This window comes from Coenobita brevimanus, chromosome 110 (genome assembly GCF_032717465.1).
Source record: "Coenobita brevimanus isolate Jiangsu-jjx chromosome 110, ASM3271746v2, whole genome shotgun sequence".
Classification (NCBI taxonomy): Eukaryota; Metazoa; Arthropoda; class Malacostraca; order Decapoda; family Coenobitidae; genus Coenobita; species Coenobita brevimanus.
Genome location: NC_137063.1, coordinates 12425284 through 12452444, shown reverse-complemented (window position 1 = coordinate 12452444; position 27161 = coordinate 12425284). Strand labels below are relative to the sequence as shown.

Sequence of the window (27161 nt, the reverse complement as noted above, 5' to 3'; positions counted from 1 at the left end):
TTGTGTTCTGTATAGTTTTGTTTCTTGTATGATGGCAATATGTATGTTTTGTCATTGTGAGTTCTTGTTTTTTGGTGTTTATGCCATCTATGTTTATCTGAAGAATGTTAATGTTGCGTGTACAATGTCTGTTGGCTGCTGCAGCATGGGAGGGAGGTGGGGGAGTGGGTGGAGCAGAAGGGGTTAGAGAAGGTTGATAGAGATAAGGTTGGGATGGATTAGACTGGGGTGGAATTGGAGTGGTTGGGGGATTGGATGGTGTGGGAAGGATTGGTGGGTTAGGCTGAGGTGGTATGGAGGGAGTAAAGGAGGGGCTGGTGGGGGGCTTAGATAGCGGGAGGAAGGAGCATAAGGAGCAGGTCCAGGTGTTTGTATAATGTTCTCTGGATGCAAGTGTTATGCAGGTGAAATGGGTCTAGTTCTTGCAGGAACTGCACTGAACTGAACTCTGTCTGTCGACTCGAAGTGATGTGTTTTGAGCATGTTGGACATAATGTATTTATTGATGGGTCCTGGACTGCTCTTGATGTCATCGGCTAGAAAAAGTAATCGAGAAATGACCGCTGGAGAGTCATTTCTCAGTGTAGAAAAACCAGTTGTTGTGTGTGTTGCGTTGGGAGATGTGGTACTTGCCCGGACGACTGAAGTCACTCCCAAGTTCTTGGACCCTCTGAGGGGCCGAGGTGGTTTGCAGGGGTTTGCCTCTGGTGGGTGGACCCACGATGAAGAAGCCACAGGTTCCAGGTCCTGAAGTCTGTTGTGGACGAAGGTGGTTACACCAGTTCAATGATATTCAGTATCAATGAGACAGCCCTCCAATGGAACATTCTCCCCAAGTCGATGTACATCTCCCATCAGCAGAAGCAGGCTAGGGGATGTAAGCCTGACCAGTCATGGTACACAGTCGTTTTGTGTACAAATGCCACTGGGACCTTTAAAATGAAACCCTTGTCATCCACAAGGCCAAGAAACTGCACTTCTTCAGGAACCTATGGGATATGGGCCAGTCATGGGTGTATTGGCGACAGCAAGACAGAGCTTGGGCTACAACCTCCCTCGTCATTGAGTGGTTTGATTTATGTATGCAGGAAGCTAAGTAGCGATGTCGGAGGGAGGAGGCCCCCCTCATGGTGCTCCTGTTGATGGATAATGCTCCATGTCACCCACAACACCTTATCTCTCGCCATCCTGGAGTCAAGTTGCCACTCAACGAGGGAGCAGCCCAGGTTGTGGAACTCACCCGCCGCTTGCCAGGGTTTAATGAGGTGACATCTTAGGACGTTACGGAGGTGGTTAATGCGTGACAGAGGCTGTGCTGAATGCTGTTAAGCAGGAAGATGAGTATGTGGTTAGGATATAGCATGAGAAAGAAATGAAAATGTGAGAGAAAAAGTGGCTCTCTCAATGAAAGACATGAGTGATTTGTTTGTGGTCACAGATATGGCAAAGGAAAATGTGAAAAGCATGGACAGAGATGAAGTGAGGTGTAATTAGGTTATTGTTGCTCAGTGTTATAGAAATCTGCATAACAAATGAGTGAATGAGTGTCACCAGGAGCTAATCACCCATTACTTTGGTCAACCTCGGCCAAATCCACAGCATGAGCCACAGCCTGGCCCTTCGCACACAGCCTACTCTTATGATGAAATGGATACAGCATGATAGCAAGATCAGTTCCTTCTGCAGCTGGTGTTGGATGGTGCAAATACAGAAACGCTGTAGGAGCTTGGGACAATTAACTTGAGCACCTCACACTTTAGGAGATTGTCTGAGGCCTTCGTTGTCTCACCTTGTTGTCCTTGACAAGGTTTTCTTAGCTGGACAACATTTTGTGAGAGGCCACGGGCATTCTCCTCATCAAACGTGCTGACCATTGGATCATTGTGCATTTTTTTGGCAGGGATGTTCTCATACTTCCAGCTGAGAATACAAGCATTTTCCTAATTAGATTGGTGGCACCCACGTCTAATAACTAAAGTGCATACAATAACATCAAATACAGCATGATGCAATAACCAAAGGTTTCAGCTAGGAGTGAAATCTGCAATTTTACCCCACAGCTCAGCCAGTGAGTGACTGAGTTAGGATTAAATAGCGCATTTGCTTGAAGCAAGCCTAGAGGAGAGCCAGGTGTCTATCTATCAACCTAACTGTCTATAGCCGGACGCTATAATCCCATACAGGGTGGCCATTTGACTTTATGTTGTTTTACCGGGAGGAGCACTAACCCTCCACCAACCCAACTTTCTGACACGTAGGGAGCACGTATGGGTTGGTTATATGGTTACCACCAAGTGTTGTAAATGGGGTCCTGGCTTACAGGAAACCATTTGGCTTGTAACTCAGTGTAAAGCTACCTGAAAAGGAAAGAAGACTAATTAAAAGTGACAGGATAGAGAAAAGAAATAGGAAGGAAGGAGGGCAGACAGTAAAAGAAGTGAGTGGATGAAAGCCAGATGTCACCAGACAGAAATCAAACTGATAACAATGGACACTGCAAATGAAACAGGCCGCTCCTGGCCATTGAATTCTGAGGCAAAGCAAACAGTTCCTGCCATGGAAGTCTGTATATTACAGCATTATACAAGACAACTGGCCTATGCCTGGAACTAATGTCAGCCAGTTTCCTACCTGATTCCCCATCCCTGCAAACAGAACTCCTCCACTCTGCTCCACGTGAAAGCTACCAGAGCCGCCAGAGTCTCCCAACTCACTCAAAAGTCTCGCCCTATCCTCATCACTTGTCTCTGCACCCAGAGTCCTGCAAGAAAAGGCAAGCCATGCATGACACACATAATACAAAAATATATACAACCATATTTTCTAGTCACATGAAGCAACATGCTTAACTGGGATTAATGCATTTTATACAAATGGAAATCAAGTGAACTCCATCAGACTGGAATGCAGGTTTGAGATCACTGGTCTTCCTGGCAGTAGTGTATAGGTAGTGTGGGACATAATTATTTTATTTTCCCCCAGAGCAGTTGCTCTCTTTACCTTTTAAAACAGGTGTCCCTGTTGAAAGCAGAGGAAAACCCAAAGACAGAGATCGTTAATGACTAATTCAAGCGGTTTTATAACCCAGATATTACATTCTAGTTAATAATTCTTATTATTAATAAATTAAATGCTACTGTGTTTAACTCTTGTGGACAACTATATTGCAAATATGTAAATACATAGGAATTTTCCATTAACCTAACTACGCCTGAGTAGTTGGAAGACATGTACCCTAATGAGAAAACGGAGGAAGCATTTAATACATATTTACATAGATAAAGGAAATATTTGTCTCTAGTTTAATTAAAACTAAGGCTAAATTAAGTTAGATTGTATATTTCATGAAGTAATTCACATCTGTATAATGTACTGCTAATACACTGTGTTTCATTTTCAGCACTTAAAGTAGGAAACTGGGGGTCAAAAAGGTGACTTGGAAGATGAGCACAGGCTAACTGATATTTTTCCCATATAAAGTATACCTCGCATTTAGCGATTTCACATTTAGTGATGGTTTTGCCAGACTAATTAAATCATTAAATGCAAGGGACCACCATAGTTTTTTGCAGTCTCCTCTTGATGATGCCTCCCCATAGGTTATATAGTCATTTATGTCTATAGTCTCTTTCCCTGAGATGCATTTATATAGCATAATCACATCTCTTCTATTCCTTCTCTACTGTAGTGATGGTAGATTCAGCTTTTCTAGTCTTTCTTCATGGCTTAGATACATTAAGCTTGGTACCCATCTTGTAGCTGCCCTTTGTACTTTTTCAATCTTATCTATGTGTTTTTTGAGATGAGGATTCCAGACTACTGATGCATACTCCAGGGCTGGTCTGATGAATGATGTTATCTTTCTCAACATGTCTTCATCTATATATGTGAATGCTATTCTCATATTAGCAAGCAGTGTATACATGTTACATATCTTCTCACTGATGTGGTCAGGCGGAGATAATCTGTTATTGATAATCACTCCTAGGTCCTTCTCCCCTTCTGATATGGGTGGGGTTGATCTTCCTAACTTATAATCACACTCTGGTCTTTTCTCACTTTTACCAAACTTAATTACATGACACTTGTTCACATTAAATTCCATTTGCCATTTATTACTCCGTTCATGAAGCTTATTTAATTCTTCTTGGAGCTCTTTGCAAGAATCTGTGTTAGTAGTTTTCCTTTGTATTTTTGCATCATCTGCAAATATATTCAGATAGCTTCCATTTCCAGTGTTACTGTCTATGTCATTTACATGTACTAAAAACATAATTCGTGCCAGCACTGAGCCCTGTGGAACTCCACTAGTCACTTCCGTTCATGATGAGTAATTTCTCCTTAGTACTGTTCTCATTTCCCTCTTTCTGAGAAATCCTGCATCCAACAGTACAGGTTGCCTTGGATACCTCCTTGACAGTACAGTTTCCATAAAAGTCTTTGGTGCGGTACTTTGTCAAATGCTATCTTGAAATCTAAATACAGTACCCTCGTGTCCAAAAAGGTAACATTGTCACCTGAGGGTTCCGTCTAGGACAAAACGCGTCTTGGACCAACACGAGACCTCATGAAAAAAATTAATATTGTCACAAAATCTTCAAAAAATGTCCCTAAAAACATCAAACTAGACCTATTTTGGCACCAAAACAAATTTCCTCACCTTGAAAATGTATTTCTGAGCTATTTCCAGCTTAGTAGCTCAATTATCTCCAGCTTAGTATCCAGAGGTAGATGGCAGCGCTTCAAGGGGTTAGCACACGGTTTCCTAGGCATGGTTACATAAGAAGAGGCAATAACCTAGGAGCAAATGCTGAGTGCAACACGCATTTCCTGGGCATGGTTATGTAAGGACAGGCAGTAACCTAGGAGCAAATGCTGAGCACAACATGCGTTTCCTAAGCATGGTTACGAAAGGAGAAGCAGTAACCTAGGAGCAAACGCTGAGTGCAACATGCGTTTCCAAGGCATGGTTTTGTATGGAAAGGCAGTAACCTAGGAGCAAATGGTGAGTGCAACACGCGTTTCCTAGGCATGGTTACATAAGAAGAGGCAGTAACCTTGGAGCAAACGCCAAGTATCGTTGTTTTCGTTTTTGAAGGCTCCAACATGCTTGCATGCGTTGGCCTTGGTCACCTAATGGTGGCTCTCCATGTTGCATGATCTACTGAAGCCTCCCTGTTCAGTCCCTTAACCCTGAGGTCACACTTAATGACCTCGTCCCACACATTTCTCGGTCTACCTCTCACAACCCCACCCCCAATATTAACATTTCTCACCCTCTGCACCCAATTATCATCCTCCATTCTCTCCACATGCCCAAATCACCTCAATCTACCTCTCCTTACCACAACACCAATACACTCCAGTCCCATCCTACCTCTCAACTCAGAGTCTAACACGCGTTAAATGTGCCCACGACGCCCTAGTGAGAGACAAAAGCAAGCCCTGCTTGTTCATCCCATGACCATATGCCAATACTTTATTGGACAACACCGCAACCACATCACTTTTCCAGGCGCAGGAACCATGTTGGACCAGGTGAGACCGTCATAGCTGTACTCTCCTCGGATTTGGGCCATTATGAACCGCTGGTTCCGTATCGGACGTATGCAACCATATTAAAGCAATATTTTAATTATTATTTATGATCTCTGTCTTGGATGCAAAACATCTTGGACAAACCCATCTTGGACACGAGGGTACTGTTGATACTGTCCAACCAACTTTCTCTTTTCTGTAAAGTTTCTGTAATTCTATCCTAGTAGCTTAATAGATTAGAAACACATGATTCTCCGTTTCTAAAACTGAACTGCCTTTCATAGATTAGTAACAAATAATTCTCCCTTTCTAAAACTGAACTGCCTTTCATAGATTAGTAACACATGATTCTCCCTTTCTAAAACTGAACTGCCTTTCTGTTATCATACTGTGTTCTTCTTGATGGTTTACCTGAATTCTACTTATCAGCTTTTCTAGTATCTTACTTACAACTCTGGTCAGTGATACTGGTTGGTAGTCGAGTGGATTTCAACTTTTCCCTTTCCTGAATAAGGGAACAATGTTTCCTTTCTTCCAAATATCAGGTAGTTTACCCTGACCTAAGGACTCCTTGAATATTAAATATAAAGGTCTGAGTAACTCTTCTGCACATTCATGTAGCAACCAACCTGAAATTTCACCTGAACCATATGCTTTTCCTTTGTCTAATTTACTTAACTCTTCCTGTACTTCTTTGTCTGATATCTGTATATCTGGTAATATGTCTGGGCATGCATGTTCCATATCATCTCTTTCAAAATTATTATTATTTTTTTAAAATGACTGGAAGTTTTTATTTATTGCTTCACAAATATCTTTCTCTTGTGTACAGATGATCCCCTCATCCATAATGGACTGTATTTTATCTTTGTTCTTGCTTCGGATGTAGCTGTAAAATAGCTTAGGCTGATCACTACTTTTATTCATAGTGTCTTCCTCAAACTGTCTTTGAGACTCCCTCCTTATCTTCGTATAATCACTGCTTGCCTGTTTATAGTAGTTACATGCCCTTTCAGACTTTCACTATTGTGTCTTCTGTATCTATTCCACACATCTCTTTTTTCTTTTGATGTTTTACATTCTGTATTAACCATTTCTTTGTTTTCATTTCTGTTTCTTTGTGCTGAGGGATGCAATTTTGAACTCAAATTTCATAAAACCACAGAATTTTGTCCTCTAAGCCCTTTTTCCCCAATCTATTTCCAAGAAATACTTCTTCAGGTCATGACAGTTACCCTTTTTGTAGTTTTGACTCTTTTTGTAACTCTCATTACTGGTAACTATGTCATATGCAATAATGATGTTGCAATTTAACACTACAGTGGCTCAATCGGTAAAGAGGTGGCCTACAGTCCCAAGGAACCCAGGTTCAAATCCATGCTGGGGCAGGGAACAGTTTAAGGATTTGAATTACATTAAATCAGGCTTTACTGATCTACCAGAAGCCCCGCTGACATGTTGTAAAAATACCCCCGCAAATACCAATACACCAGTCCTGTATGAGACAGCCCTGGCATGTATTCAATATGGACGGTGGGTGTTAGCGCCGAAGTGGTGACATGTAGAGGTGCATGGTATGTAGGAGGACTGCTGGGCCTTGATAGCAGGCTGTGAAGCCTATGCCCAGAGTTGGACACATAAAAAAAAAAAAAAAAAAAAAAAACTTTTGCCGAATGGAAGGTGATGCATTATGTTGTCAATATCATTTTCTTGCCTAGTTAACCCCTTCTTTACTTAAATGCATTTGGCTGTACATGTGTAGTTCCATTCTTAAAGCCATTGAGGTACTGAGAAAATTTTGGAAGTACAAGTGTACTTCCAAACATCATGGTTATCTGCACGGCTTTGCTGCCTCGGTATGGCTCTTATAATCTTTCCATGTGATTTTCAGGTGGTAACACTCCTTTTTCTTGACCAATGGTAACATTATTATGTCATACATACGTCATGAAACCTTATTAGTTTCGACCAATTGTAGACTGCATATATGACATACTTTCTCAAGCACCAATCAGATTATCAGCCTCCCCACCACCCACGCCAACCCTGCAAGTCAGCGACTATTTTTCAAGTAAATTTGTGAATGATAACTCAGTGTGCCTGTGGCCTTGGAGGGGACGTGTACTTTGCTTTAAACCCCGCCACAGACCCCCGTTATACAGAAACATGTCGTCAAGTGATGATGATGAGGATTTTACCCTCCATTTAGACAGTGCTCTGGATGAATCTGATAATGAGTGGTTGTTTGAGGAAAGTGACGATGATCCATTGTATGAGCTGGAAAAGAGTGAGAGTGGGAACACAGACAACAGTGAAAGTTGTTTCACCGACATGCATTCCTCCCTCTCATCTCTCTCTTACTACCCCTTCTTTTTCTCTTATTTTTCTTTACTTTTATACTTCCTACATCCATATTCTTTTCCTTTTACATAAGTTTTTCCCCTATGCCATCATTTTTTCTTCACTTCTTTCATTCTTCTTTATTGCGTATGGCCTTGCCTTGCCTGGCTGCGTCTGCCTCGGAGCGCGCCTGTATATAGGTCACCTTCTTATCCACAAAAAGCCTATTATTTACTGCATGAAATCAACATAAATTACAAGGTAAGCAAATACACATATAAACTGTGCATGTTAACATTTTCAAGCCTAAATATTTCTTGGTTATTGATGTATGTATATTTTAACAAAACTTATGAAAAAACAAAAATATGTAATATTTTTATTTTTTTGGTACACTCTTTTGGGGCTTATCTGATCACTGATGTTACATAAAAAATAAATCACACAAAGTTATTAGCTTGGACGTGATGATGAATTACCCCCCAACCCCCGACACACCAAAAATGTTGCGTGACAACTCCGTGTGGAGGGGGTGATGGCTGCTGACACAGGACGTGGTGCTCGGTAAAGAAGGGGTTAATATAAGATCTAGTACTGATGGATGATCAAGTCCTCTTTTTCTGGTGTTTTCCTTTACATGCTGTGTTAGGAAAAACTACTGCACAAGATCCCTGAGCTTTTGATCCCAACAGCTTTCATGGCTTCTTGCATCTAGACTATTCCAATTTATATTTGTACTGAAATCTCCAGCTAATATAATTCTTTCAGATTTTTCTCCTATTCTATGTAGCAATGTTTTTAATCTGAATTGTACTTTCTGCCAGGTCTTCATATTTGCCTCATTCCCAGGTGTTTGTTTTGGCTGGCATGTACAAATTTGCCTTAATTGCATTCCCTTCAGATGTGTTAATCTCCAATACAATCAATTCTACTTGGGAGGGTATATCTATTTTTAATTCTTTGACTTGGTTAATCTCTAATGCAATCAGTTCTACTTGTGAGGGCATATCTGTTTTCATTACTTTGACTTGTAGATTTTTCTTTGTTAAGATTATACTTCCTCCTCCTTTTCTTAAATTTATGTGACTTTTCCATATGATAAGTGATGAGAAGGGTGGGTGGTGAATTGAATGAACGGAAGGCAATGATTGATTATGTGTGTGTGGATGAAAGAATGTGGTGTTTTTTTTTTTTAATGCAAAAAAGAAGGAACCACAGGCCAGGAGCCTGCAACCATTCCTTCCAAGAAAAAATAAAAACAATACAAAAGAGAGCCAAATTCAAGATCCGTTCATTTCGAGATGCCTGGACACACTGTGTTTAAAAGACTGGAGATCATAGGAAATAGGAAATACAGACAGAGGGAGACAGTTCCAGAGTTGACCTGTTGCATAAATGAAAGACTGCAAGTAGCAGTTAACTCTTGCATTAGAAAGTTGGACAGAAAAGGATAAGGATTTGTTGCTAGACGGGTGTTACGCACCCATCACAGAGGTGGAGGGATGCAAGCAGAGAGTTCAGAGGAACAGTGACCATTGAAGTAGCAATAGAAAAGAGATAAAGAGGCAACAATGTAGCGAAGAGACAGAGGTTGAAGGGAGCCAGTAAGAGGAGGACAGCTGATGAGACGAAAAGCCTTTGTCTCCACCCTATTGAGAAGAGCTATTGTAGCGAGCCTCCCCACACATGAGAGTTGTACTCTAAACAGGGGCAAATAAAACCCCTGAATAAAGTCAACAACTGTGCAGGGGTAAAGAAGGTTCGGTGTCGGCTTAGCACACTTAATCTCTTGGAAGCAGATATTACAAGAGATAGGATATGACTTTTCCAAGATAAGTCCCGAGTGAATGAAACCCCAAACATGTTCAAGGATGATGCAGGCTTGAGGTGGATATTATTAAACATTAGAGGTTACTCCTGTGGAAGACTGTGTCATGTTGATAGGTGTAAAAACTGAGTTTTTGATGCATTAAAAACAACAAGATTATTTTTACTCCAGTCAGAGTCACGAGCCAAGTCAGACATTAGGTGTGCCATAGCCTCATCCCTTGTTTGTTGAAGTAACTGCTGAGATGGACGTTGTGGGATCCGAATGGAAAGGTGAAGGGTGGAATCATCAGCGTACGAGTGGATAGGGTTAGATGTACAGCTTAGAAGGTTATTGATGAATAAAAGGAAGAGTTGGTGATAGGACAGAGCCTTGAGGAACACTACTGTTCAGAGATCTAGGAGAAGAACAATGGCCATCTACAACAGCAGCTATAGAACGACCAGAAAGGAAGCTGTTGAGAAGGCACAGATAGAAGGATAGAAACCGTAAGAGGGGAGTTTGGAAATTAAAGATTTATGCCAGACTCGATCGAAAGCCTTTGAGATGTCAAGTGCAATGGCAAAGCTTTCGCCAGAGTCCCGAAAGGAATATGACCAGGAGTCTGAAAGGTAGGTAAGAAGATCGCCAGTGGAGCGTCCCTGACGGAACCGATACTGACGATCAAAAAGAAAGTTGTGACACGAAACATGCTTTAAAATTTTTCTATTAAGAACTGACTTGAAAACTTTTGAAACACAGGATGTTAAAGCAATTGGACAATAGTTAAAAGGCTGGGAATGGTCACCCTTCTTTGGGACTGGCTGAATGAAAGCAAACTTCCAGCAAGATGGAAAGGTATAAGTTGAAAGACAAAGGCAAATGAGTTTACCTAGGCAGGGTGTAAGCACTGAAGCACAGTTCTTGAGGACAACAGGAGGGACTCCATCAGGTCCATTTGCCTTGTTAGTATTGAGGCCAGTGATGGCAGAAAATACATCAGCTGAAGAAATTGTAATGTCAGCCAAGAGGAATTCAGGGGGGTGGAAGTGATGGAGGAACAGCACTGGAATCGTCTAAGGTGGAATTGGAGGAGATGGTCTGAGCAAAGAGATCTGCTTTATTAGTAGAAGAAATAGCTATAGAGCCATCAGAATAGAAAAGAGGAGGGAAGGATGATGAGGTAAAGTTGTTAGAAAGGTTTTTGGCATGGTGCCAGAAGGAGCTGGAAGAATTCGAGTTGGAGAGTTGAGAGAACTTAGTATGGATGAAATTTATTTTTAGCAGTGCAAAGAACAGACTTTGCACGATTCTGGGCAGAAACATAAACAAGATGCGATTCAGGGGTGGGTTGGCTCTGGTACCTTTTATAGGCCCTCTCCTTGTTGCAGACAGCATTAGAACGAGAGTGATTAAACCAAGGCTTTCTTGCATGAGTCAAAAGATGTGAGAAAGGAATGTATGCTTCCATGTCCGAGAGAATAACCTCCGAAATGAGCAAGGCACACTCAGATGGCTCTTGACCATGGAAGCAATAATCATTCCATGGAAAACCAAAGAAGTATTGCCTGAGGCCCTCCCAATCTGCAGCTCCAAAGTGTCACAGACGACGTTTCTTTGGAGGGTCCGCAGGCTGTACCGGAACGATAGGACAGGTTAAGGTAATAAGGTTGTGATCGGAGAAGTCCAAAGGAGAGGAAAGATTAACAGCGTAAGCAGAAGGATTAGTTGTAAGGAAAAGGACAAGTATGTTGGAGCTCTCTCCAAGGCGGTCAGGGATACGGGTAAGGTGCTGTACAAGCTGCTCTAGGTCATTAAGGATAGAAAAGATGTAGGCTTGTTCACCAGGTGGATCAGTGAAAGGAGAGGAGAGCCAAAGGTGGTGGTGAACATTGAAATCTCCTAGAATGGAGATTTCAGAGAAATGAGAAATGGATAGAATGTGTTCCATCGTAGAAGTAAGACAGTCAAAGAATTTTTGATAGTAGAATTAGGGGATAAGTAAACAGCGAAGATATATTTAGTCAGAGAATGAGAAGAAAGCCAAAGCCAGAGAGTAGAGAATTCAGAAGAATCAAGTTCAGGAACACGAGAGCATAATGTCATTGCGTACATATACACAACATCCAACTTTGGCTTTGAAATGAGTATAGAGAAAGTAGGAGGAAACAGAAAAGGGTTTGCTGTCAATTGCCTCACACAGCTGAGCCTCTGTCAAGAAGAGAAGGTGAGGTTTAGTGGAGGAGAGGTGGTGTTCGACAGAGCGAAAGTTAGAGGAAAGGCCACGAATGTTGCAGAAATGAAGAAGAAATGAGTCAGACAGTGGTTCCAGGCATCTCTCTGAGTCGTCACTGGGAAAGGGGCTGATGGTGGGGGAATTTATGGTCTCCCCCCCTTGGGATGCAAGAGTATATAGAGGGTGGGGGAGTGGACTTTCGGACCACCACTCGGTGGTGGTCATAATGAAAGTCCAAATAAAATTGAGAAACAGAAGAAGGGAAGGACAGGAGGAAGTAGTTCATAAAGGAGGGTGGAAAAGTTACATGAGGATGGAAAAAAAGGCAGAATTTAAGAAGGAAGTGGAGGAGAGATTGGGTAAATACAGATTGAAGCAGATGGGGGACATGGAAGGTGTGTGCATGATATTCACAAGAAATTTGTGCAGCATGTGAAGTGGTGTGTGGGGTGAAGAGAAGATGAAAGGGGGTGCAGGGAACAGCATGGTGGAATGAAGAGGTGAGTGAGGTTGTGGCACAAAAACAGAAAGCATATAGTGAGTGGATGAGAAACAGGGGCATGGAAGAAGAAAGAGTTATGTGTCGAGAGGAAGGGAGAGGTGAAAAGAATATTAAGAGAGAGTAAAAAGCGAGTGGATGAGGAATTTGGGAGGAACTTGAGTGTAAAGTGAAAGGAATGTAAGAAAATGTTGTGGAAAGAGGTAAAGAAAGTTAGACTCGGTGCCAAAGAAGTTAGCTGGGGAGTGAATGATAAAAATGGTAGACTGATAGCGGAGAAGGGAGAAAAGGTGAGCAGATGGAGAGAACACTTTAAGGAATTGTTGAACATAGAGAATGAAAGTAAAGCAAGTATAAGTGGCTGGGGAATGGCTGGGAGACGAAGGGATGTGAGAAGAGAGGAAGAAATCAGTAGGATGGAAGTTGTGGAAGCAATGAAGAAAGTTAAACTGGGGACAGCCCCAGGAATTGATGGAGTGTGTGGTGAAATGCTGATGCATGGGGGAGAGACAGTAGTAGAATAGATGTGGAAAATGTGCAGATTGGCCTAGGAGGAAGGTAGAGTCCTGGAGAATTGGAAGTCAGGTATAATTATTCCCCTGTACAAAGGAAAAGGGGAAAAAGAAGTGTGTGGTAATCATAGGGGCATTTGTCTTCTTAAAGTAATAGGAAAAGTATATGGTAGGATACTTATTGACAGAATTAGGGAAATAACACAGGAATTAGTTGGGGAAGAACAGGGAGGTTTTAGGAAGGGAAGAGGTTGTGTAGATCAGATATTCATTCTTAGATCTTTATTGGAAAGGTTTCTAGAGAAGGGAAAGAAGTTGTATGTGGCCTTCATGGATTTGGAGAAAGCATATGACAGGGTGGAGAGACAAGGATTGTGGAAAGTATTAAGAATATATGGAGTAGATGGGAAGTTGTTGAAGGCCATGAAGATATGTAAGAGGGTGCTAAGGCTGCAGTGCATGTAGATACTGAACTGAGTGAATTTTTCTATTTGAAAGTTGGATTGAAACAAGGATGTGTCATGTCTCCATGGCTGTTCAGTCTGTATATGGATGGGGTTATACAAGAGATACAAGGTAGGGCAGTGGATGTTGGAGCGGCCCTAGTGAGAGAAGGCAGTGTATGGGAACTCCCTGTACTGTTGTTTGCAGATGATACTGTGTTGTTAAGTGAAGACGAAGGGAAGCTGCTAGGCTTGGTGGATGAGTTTGAGAGAGTGTGTAAGAAACGGAATCTAAAGGTGAATGTAGGGAGGGGTAAAGTTTTGGTCTTCGAGAGGAGTGAAGTCAGTGAATGTGCAGTGAGGCTGGATGAGGAGGAAATGGTGAATGTGAGTGCGTTTAAGTACAGTGCGTCTTTGATATACGAAAGGGATAGGGACCAAAAAAATCTTTCATAATTCGAAATTTCGTATATCGGAACGATTTTCCCCATTGAAATACACATATAAATGGGGGGATGCATCCCAGGACCCCCTCAGACCCCCACCTAAACTTTAACCCCCCCCTATTAAGAAGTAAGCAATACCTGTATACAATTGTAGAGAAGGAGGTGGCCATATTCTTGTACATCTCCTTTTTCTTTGTCACAGTCGCAACAGTGGAAACGTCAAGGCCTAAAGCACGCCCAATCTCTGAGACTCCCTGCCCCTCCTCATGGGGTCTTATTATTTCCAATTTCCTTTCCAGAATTAGAGTACGGTGCTGCTGCTTCTTTGGAGCGGGCTCCCCCCATGCTGGAGATGATGTAGGGCGCTTGGGAGGCATGGCGAAACAATACAAAACGGTGAAGAGCTGCGAAAATATCCTCACGTACAGCGAAGCTGTGAGGAGAGGAGGGACGTGGACTCTACTGAGAAGTGCGCGAAAATTATTTTGTTTACCAGAGAGGGGTTAGTTTGTTTTCTCTCGGCAAGCGAGCGCGGCACTGTGCACCGTGCCCATTTTGAATTTTTCATACAGTATTCCATTAACCCCTTCATAGCTGCCGACCATGAACAACACTTCATTGTTTTGGTGTCAGTGACATTGAGTTAGGGCGTCCTATAAAAAAAATGCGAACAATTACGGGAAGGGAACGAAGGTCACTGGTGTGTTTACACGACCCTACTCTACCATCCCATTAGTCAGGTGTTTTCTTCACTCCAGATGTATTTGCCGATGTTTACATGCTTATGTTACATGCGCCCTAATTTTAAGTAAGTTTTTTTCAGCAAGAGAACATAATTTACCACCTTCAAAATAGGAAAATATAGACGACAAACTAGACGAATATGAACTGAATTGATAAGGTCTTTAGGCTGTATGCTTACACGAAAGATTATGAGTTTTACAATTTTAAGAGACGATATGGAACAAAATTGTTTGCTAATCAGAAAAAAAAAAAAAAAAGTACTCTTTCGTTCCACATGTTCTTGTAGGTTAGAATTCAGTTCCACATTCTTCGTTCGGTATCACTCTTCCCAATATATTTCGGACCAATTGAGCACAGTTATTTCTGCTCCTTAGAGTTAGTGTACATTTACTGCTCATTCTTTTGTTTGTTCTTATGTGTATGTGTGAAAGAGAGAGGACTGATACAAACAATAATGTATTCCATTATCGCTATCATAGCTGCTGGCCCTGAACAACGCCTTACTGTACTGGTGTCGGTGATGCTGAGGTAGGGTGAGCTATAAAAAACTGCGAGTAATTATGGGAAGGGAACGAGGGTCACTGGTGTGTTTACATGACCCTACTCTACCACCTCAAGTAGTCTGGCGTTCACAGTTCACTTCATCCCAGATGTCTTCGCCTATGTTTACATGCTAATCTAATACGCATCCTAGTTTTATTAATTCTTACATGAATCATAGCAAATCACAGGATGGGTTTAGGGGAAAAAATAATAATAAGAAAAAAAAAAAAGCCAGGTGTGCCAGACGCGTCTTTTCACATATGTACGAAAAAGAAATTAATTTTAAAACTCTGAAAAAATGGTCCCAAGGCCGACCATGGGAGCACGCATACATCTGAACCCACAGCCATTGAGGGGGCTAAACATACGTTCTACTTTAAGCAGTTAAAGCACCTTACCAAATCAGTTCTTCCTGATAGTTTGTTATATTTTTCAGATTATTTCTGGATTGGTAAATATAGTAAATGTTTCTTATTAAATCTGTTTCCCAATCGTTTTTAGCTGTTCTGGTGTGACAACTCTTGTTTATTTTGTTAACATAATGGTGGAAAGGACTGTTCTTCCTTAAGTGTTTAACTTAAACCTGGCCTAACCGAACTTATCTATATCTATATCTAATAATTTAACCTAACTTAACCTCCAGTTGGGAAACTGGGAAACGATATCCACCTCTTGAGCACACTGAGTTTCTTCCACCGCACTGGAAACGCTTGTAGGGGAAAGTGACAATAATAACAGGGAGGAAATTTTTCAGCAGGAAAAAATAATTTGCCGAACTGAAAGTTGTCAGAAAATTACAGAAACAAGCTAGAGGATTATGAATTGAATTGGTAAGGGCTTTCTGCTGCTTCAAGTGAACATTGAAAGACACAAGTATCTTCCCAAAGTCTGACCAATATAGCGTGGAAAAATCGAACCACTTGAAACATGCACTAGTAGAAACAGGGTTTTCATTGTATTTTGCCTGGTGTAAATTTTCTTCAGACTGGATTGGGAAGATAGTATTGTCCTTCACTGTACATTTACCGGTAAATAAATCAATCTAACAGTACAGTATTCGTGTTTTGTTCCCGCCAGATTAATCATGATTACAGACTATTCAGGCACTTCTTCACACCATGTAGTCTGGATAATCGGGCTATCTCTGTATTTCCTTTCGTATCGAGTATCGATTTTCACATCATCGAGACAGATATTTTCGTATTGAGGAATTTGTCTTATATTCATCGCTTTCATACCACTGAAAATTTGTACCTTGGGTTTTCGTATTTCGAAGACTCACCGTACTTGGGTAGTGTGATGAGTAAGGATGGATGTTTAGAGGGTGAAGTGCTTGAAAGGGTGTAACAGGGAAGAAAGCTTGCTGGCTCCTTGAAAACAGTGATAAGAAACAGGGAAGTGAGCATGGACGTGAAAAAGCTACTACATGACAGTATTGTGATACCAACTCTAAGGTATGGAAGTGAAGCTTGAACCTTGTTGGAGAGACAGACGTCAATAGTAGTAGCTTTTTCACAGTGGAAGTGAGTTATCTGACAGGAGCATGTGGAGTCACATGCAGAGACAGACTGACAAATGAGGAAGTGAAGGTGCACTGTGGTGTGGATGTGGATGTGATAGGAAGCATTAGGAGAAACACACTGAGGTGGTTTGGACATCTGGAGGGGATGGAGAGTGAGAGACTGATGAGGAGAGTGTATGTGAGTGGGGTGGAGGGGGGGAGAGGAAGGGGGAGCCCAAGGATGAGATGAAGGGATGGAGTGGAGAGGTATATGAGAGAGGGGGGTGTGAGCTGAGAGCAGGGCAATGAAATGGCAGGGTACAGGGTGACATGGAGGCGATTTGTTTGTGGCCACCCCTTACAGGAATAAGGCGTCTGGGAATGGATAGATAGATTCTCCATATATTTTATTCATCAAAGTTTTGGGTATCGTCTGATATCTTTGGGGTTAATTTGATTTCAGTTACGCAAGTAATATGTGGTTCCTTTTCTTTGGTAAAGTCTTCCATCTCTAATAATTTAGACACCATTCCATCTATATTTGAGTACATCAGCTTAATCATCTTGTTTACATACTTGTCATAACTTGAGTCTACCTTCCTCCTTTTTATTCCCTGTTGGTTATGTACCACTTTCGTACCTGCAACCCAATTATTTTGTAAAAAAAAATGTACTTTTCTCTTCTTCTGATCTTTCCTCGTTCTTTGTTTCTGCCTCCTCCCTCTTCTCCTTTAGTATTCCCTATACCTCTTGAGTTAGGCATCTTTTTACCCATACTTTTTAAAATTTCCCTTTTTCCATGAGTTTGTTTGCATTTTTAAGTATTTCCTCCACAGTATTCATACTCTGGAAGGTTGCTTTCAGAGGCCTTGACATTTCTCTCATATTTCATTAGCCTTTTGTGTTCCTCTATGTCTTTTTCTGGGATTTCCTCTGATATTTCCTTCAATATGCTCATTATATTTGCCATCTCCTTTTTGTCTCTCAAAATTTTGCTTTTTATTTCTTTTTCATCTATACCAGTGATTACTATAGATTTGTTGATATCTGCTGAATCTTTGACCAATTCTGAGTTGTTTTTTTACTGTTTCTTTAACTTCCATTTTAATGCTTTTTTCTTCGAGTCTTGTTTCTCTTTCCTTACTTTCACCATTTCATCATCAGTAGTTTCCACATCATCTTTGCAACTTTGCATCCCTTCATTCACCTGGATTATCTTCTCTTCAGTATCACTGCTTTGGTCTATCAGACTGCTTGCTTGCCTAATTGTCTCTGTATCACTTCTGAACTCTTCCATAATACTCTCATGGTTGACAAATGTGGTTGCCATTTCACTAATCTCAGTGCTGGGCAGGTGAGCAACTGCGCACCGTTGCGCTCCGGTGAATATAATTTGTGCAATGTGCACTGCATGAGACCTTGCACAATATTGTGCTTTTGCACATGAAAAAGCAGGTGCACAAGCACAAGTTTAGTTGTGCTTGCACAACTAAATTTGCACTTGCACACCTACCTTGTGCACCTGTCTAGTGGACTGTGCACTGTGCAGTCTACAGGACACATGGTCTTGGGAGCTGCCCGCATAGCTGGACAAAGGATGGGGGAGGCTCGGGCAGGTCGCGAGGGTTCTGGACTGCTGGGGGGAGGCGGGAGGGTAGTAGCATTTCTTAAAATGCTTCAACAGAGATAATGTATTTTAATATTTTTTAAATTATTATTATGAATAATTAATAATAAATTAAAAATACATTATTTATTAAGAGTAGCATATGCAATTCCTTACATAAATCATTAAAACATATTATTTAAAGCAAATATCCACAGCCTAATAATTTATTAGGCTGTGGATATTTGTTTTAAATAATATGTTTTAATGATTTTTGTAAGGAACTGCATATGGTATTGTATATCTATATTAAATTATTAAATAAAACGTCCTGAGAAAATGCAGATAAAAGTAAAACTGGCAACATCACAGCTTTTGTTTCCCTGTCCCTCCGCTCCGCTCACTCCTCTGTCTGAACTTCCATGAGTTAACAATGCCTTGCTCCAGTCCTACCACCTTAGTCACTTTGTGTGTCAAGTTCATTCATTCATTCATTCATTGCCAGACGCCATGTATCCCAGACAGGGTGGCCAAGGGCTTAGAGTTAATTGTTTTACAGGGAGGGGCACTAATCCTCCACCAACCCCACTTGACGTAGGGATGCCAACAGCATCTGGTGTCAAGTGAATCATTTTATTTCATGGTAAAAAATTTCAATTTAATTTGTCAGTAATGGATGCCCCCAGTACCAGGAGTACTGGCTGTACTGCCCAGTCTTGGCAGCCAGATGCAGAGTGTGAAATTCAAATGACCGATAGAATGGTGGCAGAAAATAGTTCCAGCCTGCTGACAGCCAAGACGAAAGACATGAATCAAGATATGAGTCATCAGAAGCTGAAGACCTAACCAGCCCCTGGCCCCACCTGGATGCTTTTTAGGGTCCTATTGTAACGATGAGGAGAGTCACTGAGAGAGGCAGGGTGGTATTTAAGAGGCATATTAAGTGTAAGCTGTGCCACTGGAAAGTCTTCGACAATACCCTCAGCACCTACACCCTCAAGAGTCACTACTGTTACGTAAGTTGAACTCTTTTAACTTGTTTATTTAACCTTAAGCCTGTTAAATATGAAGGTGTAGGAAACTTAATAATAGGTAGTTACTTTGTTGATTGTGGGGAAGATTGAAAGTTGGAATACAAATGTGGGAAATTGTGTGTGTGTATGCACCAACGTAAGATCGTGCAAGCAGAGTGAGAGAAGAGTTCTGGACAAATGTGGAAGTGTGCATGGAAAAGTTTGGAAGGAATGAGAGAGTGTTTTTGATCGGTGGTATGAATGGTAAAGTAGGGAATGTGAAGGTGGATGGAATAGTTGGTGAGTGGGGTGTGCCTGCTGAGATAGATGAGAATGGCAGTGAGTTAGCGGACATTTGTGCTGGGAAGGGGTTGGTGATAGCCAATACCCTCTTCAGGCACAAAATGATCCACAGGTATACATGGAGAGTGATGAGAAGGGTGGGTGGCAAACTGAAAGAAAGGAAGGCAATGAATGATTATCTGTGTGTGGATGAAAGGATGCGAAAATGTGTAATGGATGCAAGAGCTTATAGACGTTGGGGGAGTGGACTTTCTGACCACTACTTGGTGGTGGCCGGAATCAAGGTCCAATTAGGATGGAGAAATAGAAGAAGGGAAGGACAGGAAGAAGGAGGATTTGTAAGGAGAGTGGAAAGGTTACAAGAGGATGAGAAAAAGGCAGAGTATAAGAGAGAAGTGGAGGAACGATTGGGCAAATATGAATTCGAGCAGATGGGGGATGTGGAAGGTGTGTGCAAGATATTTACAGAAGAAATATGTGCAGCATGTGATGTGGTGTGTGGAAGGAAAAGAAGACGGAGGGGTGTGCAAGGAACAGCGTGGTGGAATGAAGAAGTGAGACAGGTTGTGGCACAAAAGAAGAAAGCATATAATGAATGGATGAGAAATAGGGGCGTGGAAGAAGTTGAGAGGCGGAAGAGAGAGTTATATGTAGAAAGAAAGAGAGAGGTGAAAAGATTAGTAAGAGAGAGTAAGAAGAGAGCGGATGAAGAACTTGGAAGGAACTTGAGTGTAAAGTGCAGGGACTGTAAGAAAATGTTCTGGAAAGAGGTGAAGAGAGTAAGACAGGGTGGAAGTGAAGGTAGCAGGGGAGTGAAAGATAAAAATGGTAGATTACTAGTGGAGAAGGGAGAAAAAGTGAGCAGATGGAGAGAACACTTTAAGGAATTGTTGAACATAGAGGATGGAAGTAATGCGAGTATAAGTGGCTGGGGAATGGCTGGGAGGAGGAGGGAGGTGAGAAGACAGGAAGAAATCAGTAGGATAGAAGTTGTGGAAGCAATGAAGAAAGTTCAATTGGGGAAAGCCCCAGGAATTGAAGGAGTGTGTGGTGAAATGCTGAAGTATGGGGGAGAGACAGTAGTAGAATGGATGTGGAAAATGTGCAGATTGGCCTGGGAGGAAGGTAGTGTCCCGGAGGATTGGAAGTCAGGTATAATTATTCCCCTGTACAAAGTGCATTCAAGTGTGAGTGCATTCAAGTACTTGAGTAGTGTGATGAGTAGGAATGGAACTTTGGGGGATGAAGTACGTGAAAGGGTACAGCAGGGAAGAAAGGTTGTTGGTACACTGAAAGCAGTGATGAGAAATAGAGAGGTGAGTATGGAAGTTAAGAAGTCACTGCATGATGGTATTGTGATCCCTACCCTGACGTATGGAAGCGAGGCGTGGACCTTGCAAGAGGGGAACAAGTCAAGAGTCAGAGCAGTGGAAATGAGTTACTTGAGAGGAGCGTGTGGAGTGACGTGGAGGGACAGGTTGACGAATGAAGAAGTGAAGGAACGTTGTGGGGTAGATGTGGATGTGGTTGAAAAGATTAGGAGAAATACACTGAGGTGGTTTGGACATGTGGGGAGAATGGAGAATGAAAGACTGCCTAAGAGGGTGTATGTAGGTGAGGTGGAGGGAGGGAGAGGGAGGGGTAGACCGAGGATGAGGTGGAGGGATGGAGTTGAGAGGTATATGAGGGAGGGGGGGGTGAGTTGGGGGGAGGGGAGTCAAATGGTGGGTGACAGAGTGACTTGGAGGCGTTTTGTTTGCGGCCACCCTTTGCGGGATTAGGGCGTCGGGCTATAGATTGATAGATAGATAGACAAAGGAAAAGGGGAAAAAGAAGTGTGTGGTAATCACAGGGGCATCTGTCTTCTTAGTATAATAGGAAAAGTGTATGGTAGGATACTTATTGACAGAGTTAGAGAAAGAACAGAGGAATTAGTTGGAGAAGAACAGGGAGGCTTTAGGAAGGGAGGAGGTTTAGATCAGATATTCATTCTTAGATCTTTAGTGGAAAAGTTTCTAGAGAAGGGAAAGAAGTTGTATGTGGCTTTCATGGATTTGGAGAAAGCATATGACAGGGTGGATAGACATGGATTGTGGAAAGTATTAAGAATATATGGAGTAGATGGAAAGTTACTGAATGCTGTGAAGAGTATGTATGATGGTGCGAAGGCTGCAGGGTGTATGGATGGTAAACTGAGTGAATTTTTCTCTTTGAAGGTTGGGTTGAAACAGGGATGTGTCATGTCTCCATGGTTGTTCAATCTGTACATGGATAGGGTAATAAAAGAGGTACAAGGTAAGGTAGTGGATGTTGGAGTGGCCTTGGTGAGAGAGGATATTGTTTGGAAACTCCCTGTACTGTTGTTTGCAGATGATACTGTGTTGTTGAGTGAAGACGAAGGAGAGCTGCAAGGCTTGGTGGATGATTTTGGGAGAGCGTGTAAGAAAAGGAATCTAAAGGTGAATGTAGGGAAGAGTAAAGTGATGGTCTTTGAGAGAGGTGAAGTCAGTGAATATACAATGAGGTTGGATGGTGAGGAATTGCATAATGTGAGTACGTTTAAGTACTTGGGTAGTGTGATGAGTAAGGATGGAGGTTTGGAGGGTGAAGTGCTTGAAAAGGTACAGCAGGGAAGAAAGGTTGCTGGTTCCTTGAAAGTAGTGATAAGAAGCAGGGAAGTGAGCATGGAAGTGAAAAAGTTACTACATGACAGTATTGTGATACCAACTCTAACGTATGGAAGTGAAGCTTGGACGTTGTTGGAAGGACACAAGTCAAGAGTGAAAGCTGTGGAAATGAGTTATTTAAGAGGAGCCTGTGGAGTCACATGGAGAGACAGGCTGACAAATGAGGATATAAAGGAGCATTGTGGTGTGGATGTGGATGTGATAGGAAGTGTTAGGAGGAATACACTGAGGTGGTTTGGCCATGTAGAGAGGATGGAGGGTGAAAGACTGACGAAGAGAGTGTATGTGAGTGAGGTGGAGAGGGGAAGAGGGAGGGGGAGGCCAAGGATGAGATGGAGGGATGGGGTGGAGAGGTATATGAGAGAGGGGGGTATGAGTTGGGAGCGAGGCAGTGAGATGGCGGGGGACAGGTCGACGTGGAGGCAATTTGTTTGTGGCCACCCCGAATGGGATTGAGGCGTCTGGCAATAGATAGATAGATAGATACTTTGTTGATGTCTTGTTCATGTTTGCCTGTTTGGAAGCATAACAGTGAGCCAAGCCAAGCACACTTGTGAACACTTAGAAAATAATCAGACAGCAGATGAGGGAGGCTGTTTTCACTGCCTGTAGTGGCTTTTGGTAAGTGCAGTTTTGTGAGTAAAAGTGAGGTTGACCTATTTCTTATTTTTGTTTCGATAGACCCTGCTATTTCCAAATAATTATGAGTGTAATATTTTTGGTCATGGTAACTGAAGAGGTTTTTCAAGTGGAGAAAACCAGAGCAACTAGCCTAGCCTAGCCTAGCCTAGCCTAGCCTAATCTAACCTAGCCTAATCTAATCTAACCTAACCTAGCCTTGCCTAACCTAACCTAGCCTAGCCTAATCTAACCTAGCCTAATCTAATCTAACCTAACCTAGCCTTGCCTAACCTGACCTAGCCTAACCAGTAACCACTAACCAGTAACTTGGGTTCTTCACCCCTAGCAGGGATAAAAAAGAGACTACAGAATGATAACATATTAACATCCATATTTTTTATAGGTTAAGATTAAAAAATAAATGATAACCTATCTCCAATAATTACTTTACTATTTAATTTTCAATTTTAAAATCTATAGATTGAATAGTGATGTGAAACTGTGAATATAAAAGTTTCCTATGTATTTAATTCATTTAATCATTTTTTATTTTCATTCTATTTGTATTATAAAAAACAGTTATAAGAAAATAAACCACTCGAAAGCCTTCAAGCCACTGCAGATTTGCAGTAGGTTATAAACTATTCTCAAATTAAGTTATAATATTAAAATTTTATTGAGTTAATTAAAATTAACCAATTTAATAAATAATCAGTAATTAAGAAATTATTAAATAAATAAAAATTACTAATAAACATTCTTTTTTTGGCAGCAACACCACAGCGAGTCCAAGGACCTCTGCACAGCTATCACTGAGGGGTTCAAGCTAGGTTGAACCTCCTCTGGCAACACTGCTGGGACTGGCACCTCAAAGAGAATGCAGCAGTGCAGCACTTAGTCGGCCTTTGCTGCTGCATCAATGCCCATTTCTTTCAAGAATAGCATCATGCTGGACTACATACATGAGTAAGAAATAAATAATATCCCCTTATGATCCTTCTACAGTACCCTTGCGTCCAACACGGTAATATTGTCATGCATGGGTCACGTGTTGGACCAAAAACGTGTTGGACTAACAATAGAGCTTATGGGGAAAAATGAATTATGTCAGCAACCTTAGGAAAAGTCACCCTAAATACCTACCATAAACTTTTTTTTTTTTTTTTTTTTTTTTTTTTTGTCCGACTCTGGGCAAAGGCTCAGGGCCTATTTCTTGGGGGCAGTTGCCTATCCCAAGGCCCAGTAGTCCTCCTACACCTCCACATGTCACCACTTCGGCGCTAACACCCACCGTCCATATTGAATACATGCTAGGGCTGTCTCATACAGGACTGGTGTATTGGTATTAGCGGGGGTACTTTTACGACATGTCGGCGGGTCATCTGGTAGATCAGGAAAGTCTGCTTTTAGGACATTCAAATCCTTAAACTGTTCCCTGCCCCAGCCGAGATTCGATCCTGGGTCCATTAGGACTGCAAGCCGCCTCTCTACCGATTCAGCCACCGCCTCCCCCAATACATATATTGGTACTATTGTAATTATAATAAATGGTACTGTGCTATGAATGATAACTAACCTTTTAGGATGGTGTTGGTGGGCTTGCTGGGAATGGAAGGTGGTATCCAAGGCTGTAGGTAGTCCTACTGGGTCCCCGGAGGATGGCTGCTGGCATCACTAGTGGGTAATGGCTGTTGCTCCTCCTCAACCTCCCTCATAAATCCTTCGAAATCACACTCAGAATCACTATCTTCGTCCACAGCCATGGAAGGTCCTGCTTCTGCCTGTCCTAGCACTCTGTAATCCTCAGCAAAGGGCATGCTTCTCACACTGTTGCCAGAGCCCCGTCTCGTGACTGTGGAAAGTGATCGCTGTCGCTGACTCGGTAGAGAATATGGAGAAGCAACTTTGTTTATAAACTGGTACACACGCCGATGAGAAGGGTTTCAAAACGATTGATATTTATTCTAAAATATTATTATATATGTATTCAGTGTCAGGCTAAATGTTCAATGCTGTAGTACGATACATTCTCTGTCAAGTCGCCTGGGTTTTGGTCACACTGTTTTGCCTGTCGTATCCTCGGCAGGAATCCATCCAGATGAATTCCAAATGCCCGTGGTATCGTCGGCAATTTTACCACGTTACCGTTCCGATTTACCATTGTATCCTCGGCAATTTTACCACGTTACCGTTCCGATTTACCATTGTATCCTCGGCAAACCTGGTATGAAGTGCCATGTGATAGCCTTCGGCTGCCAGGATCTTGTCTTGGTTTTTTATTATGGTCCTCACGTTGGCTTCATTCATGTCGTAGGCCTTGGCAATGTCAACTTTCCTCTCCCCTTTCTTCTTCCTCTCAATGCTTTCTAGCTTGGTGGCCTGAGGGAGGTGCCGACGCTTCTTGGGGTTCTCAGAAGGCTTCCTACGCATCGTGAGCAGGGTAAAATGCAGTAACAAGGGCAGAAAATGCAGCAAGAAAAAAGCACCTTCCAATGCGAATTATGCGACTGAGTGGCGCTGTAGCGGGAGAAATTTAAACAAAATATCACGTGACAGCAGAAGCATTTTTAATTGGCCGGCATCACGATCACGTCACGATAGTGGGTGGGGAAGGCTACTTGATCAGAAGTTTTCATTGGCTATCATCATCATGGGAATGTCCAGTATAACAGTGTTGGACCGGGGGTGATCGTGCTAGAGGTGAACTCTGCGGATTTCGCCCACTTCTCAGAGCTCTGTGCGTGTTATGCTAACACACTCGTGTTGCAGTAATTAAATCGTATTAAATAATACTAATTATTTGCTCTCCGTGCTGGACGTGAATCGTGCTGGACTAACGCGTGTTGGATGCGAGGGTACTGTATTCTACAGTCACATTAAGTGTGGTTCCCTCTGGACTATGACTGCTAGTGATGCTGCCACATCTAGTTCGGGGACGCCAACATTATCTTTTTTCATTTCTTTCCTTTCGTAGAATGCTAAGATGGTTTTTCTAAGTACATACTTGTCAAAGTCATTGAAATTCATCACAGATGGAGAGTGACTCTTTGTACGTGAAGAGAATGCAGGCTCTTCTGGAAAGTCCTGCTTGCTACAAGCTTTATTTAATTTACAGTAGATTCTCATCACTGTCCTTTTGCTCACATTGGTGGCTTTGGCTGTTCATTCAACTGCTTTTGAGGGATCTATTAATGGTCCTCTGTTTGCCTTTTCTTCTAAGAAATATTTATTCACATTGTAAATAACTTCTTTTGCTTGGGTGTGGAGGACACGAGAGCGAGCTGAAGGAGATGCATACATGGCAAGGTATTGCTAATAAGTGACCCATGTCATGGGGGCAGGTCAAAAGACTTGCCAACGTCACAAAAACAATGTTGCCAAGTCTTATGAATTTTATATAACGTCAATGTTTTCATCCTCAAAAAGAGAATCATTCATATTAACTATAAAGCTTCGCTGTAGAAATGAATCTATACAGAGTATTTAAAATACATTTACAAGTAATTAATAGCTAAAATTATAAGACTTGTTATTTATTTATAATTACAGATTTGGCATTTATACATTCTTTAGCCAACTGCACCCAAATTGACTTGATAAACTGGAAACACCATAGTAAGTTAGTTTGCCAGAATCTCAGACTGAGGAAATGAAGAGGCTTAATGTTTTTTTTTATTTCAAGAAATTAAGTTATTCATTTGTTTAACTTGTACAATCCTGCTGTCGGCATGGTGCCAACAGTACAAGATGTCTCGATTAATCCCAGTGACGTGATGGTGCCGACAGCAAAATTCGAGCACTGTTGCGCATCTCAAACTGCTTCAATCTAGCTAATTTCTTGCTAAGGAGTAGCTTAATGTATTGGCAATACTGTGTCCAAGCAGTTGTAGTATTGAGTTTAGTTCTGCATGGCTGAATAATATCAGTTTGCCACTGTCTGTCATAGTGTCAGAATGTCGCGAAAATCATGCCATTTTTCCGCCTCATTGAGCTGGAGGAGGCTGTTGAAATTGTCACATGGACTCTTCTGTCCCTTCATTTAGTGATTCTTCAGAAACTGAAGACCTGGATGACTTCTGGGGAGGAATATGAGCCAGTGGAGAAGGATACTGAGAACGGGGAACCCCCTATTCTCCTCTCCGGTTCTCTTTCATCCCGCCAAGCTGGGTGGGAAAACATCACTTACGGCTTGGGAAACTGGGCTAAAAACACGACGGACGGCTATCCTGCTCTTATTTCTCCTATAAGGAGTACTTTTTTTTGCTTTTCCTTGATTTATATGTCTTTCTGGATTGTTTTATGCAATAAATTTTTTTTCCGTT

The 27161-nt window shown here is 41.8% G+C and overlaps 1 protein-coding gene across 1 annotated transcript in view; it reads right to left on the bottom strand.

Moving 5' to 3' along the window:
• LOC145417306 (uncharacterized) overlaps nt 1-27161 on the bottom strand; it is a 564754-nt gene that overhangs the window by 220781 nt on the left and 316812 nt on the right. Inside the window, exon 7 of the mRNA XM_080285979.1 lies at nt 2632-2761. Within this exon, the coding sequence (XP_080142105.1) occupies nt 2632-2761 (130 nt within the window). The remainder of the gene's footprint in view (nt 1-2631; nt 2762-27161) is intronic.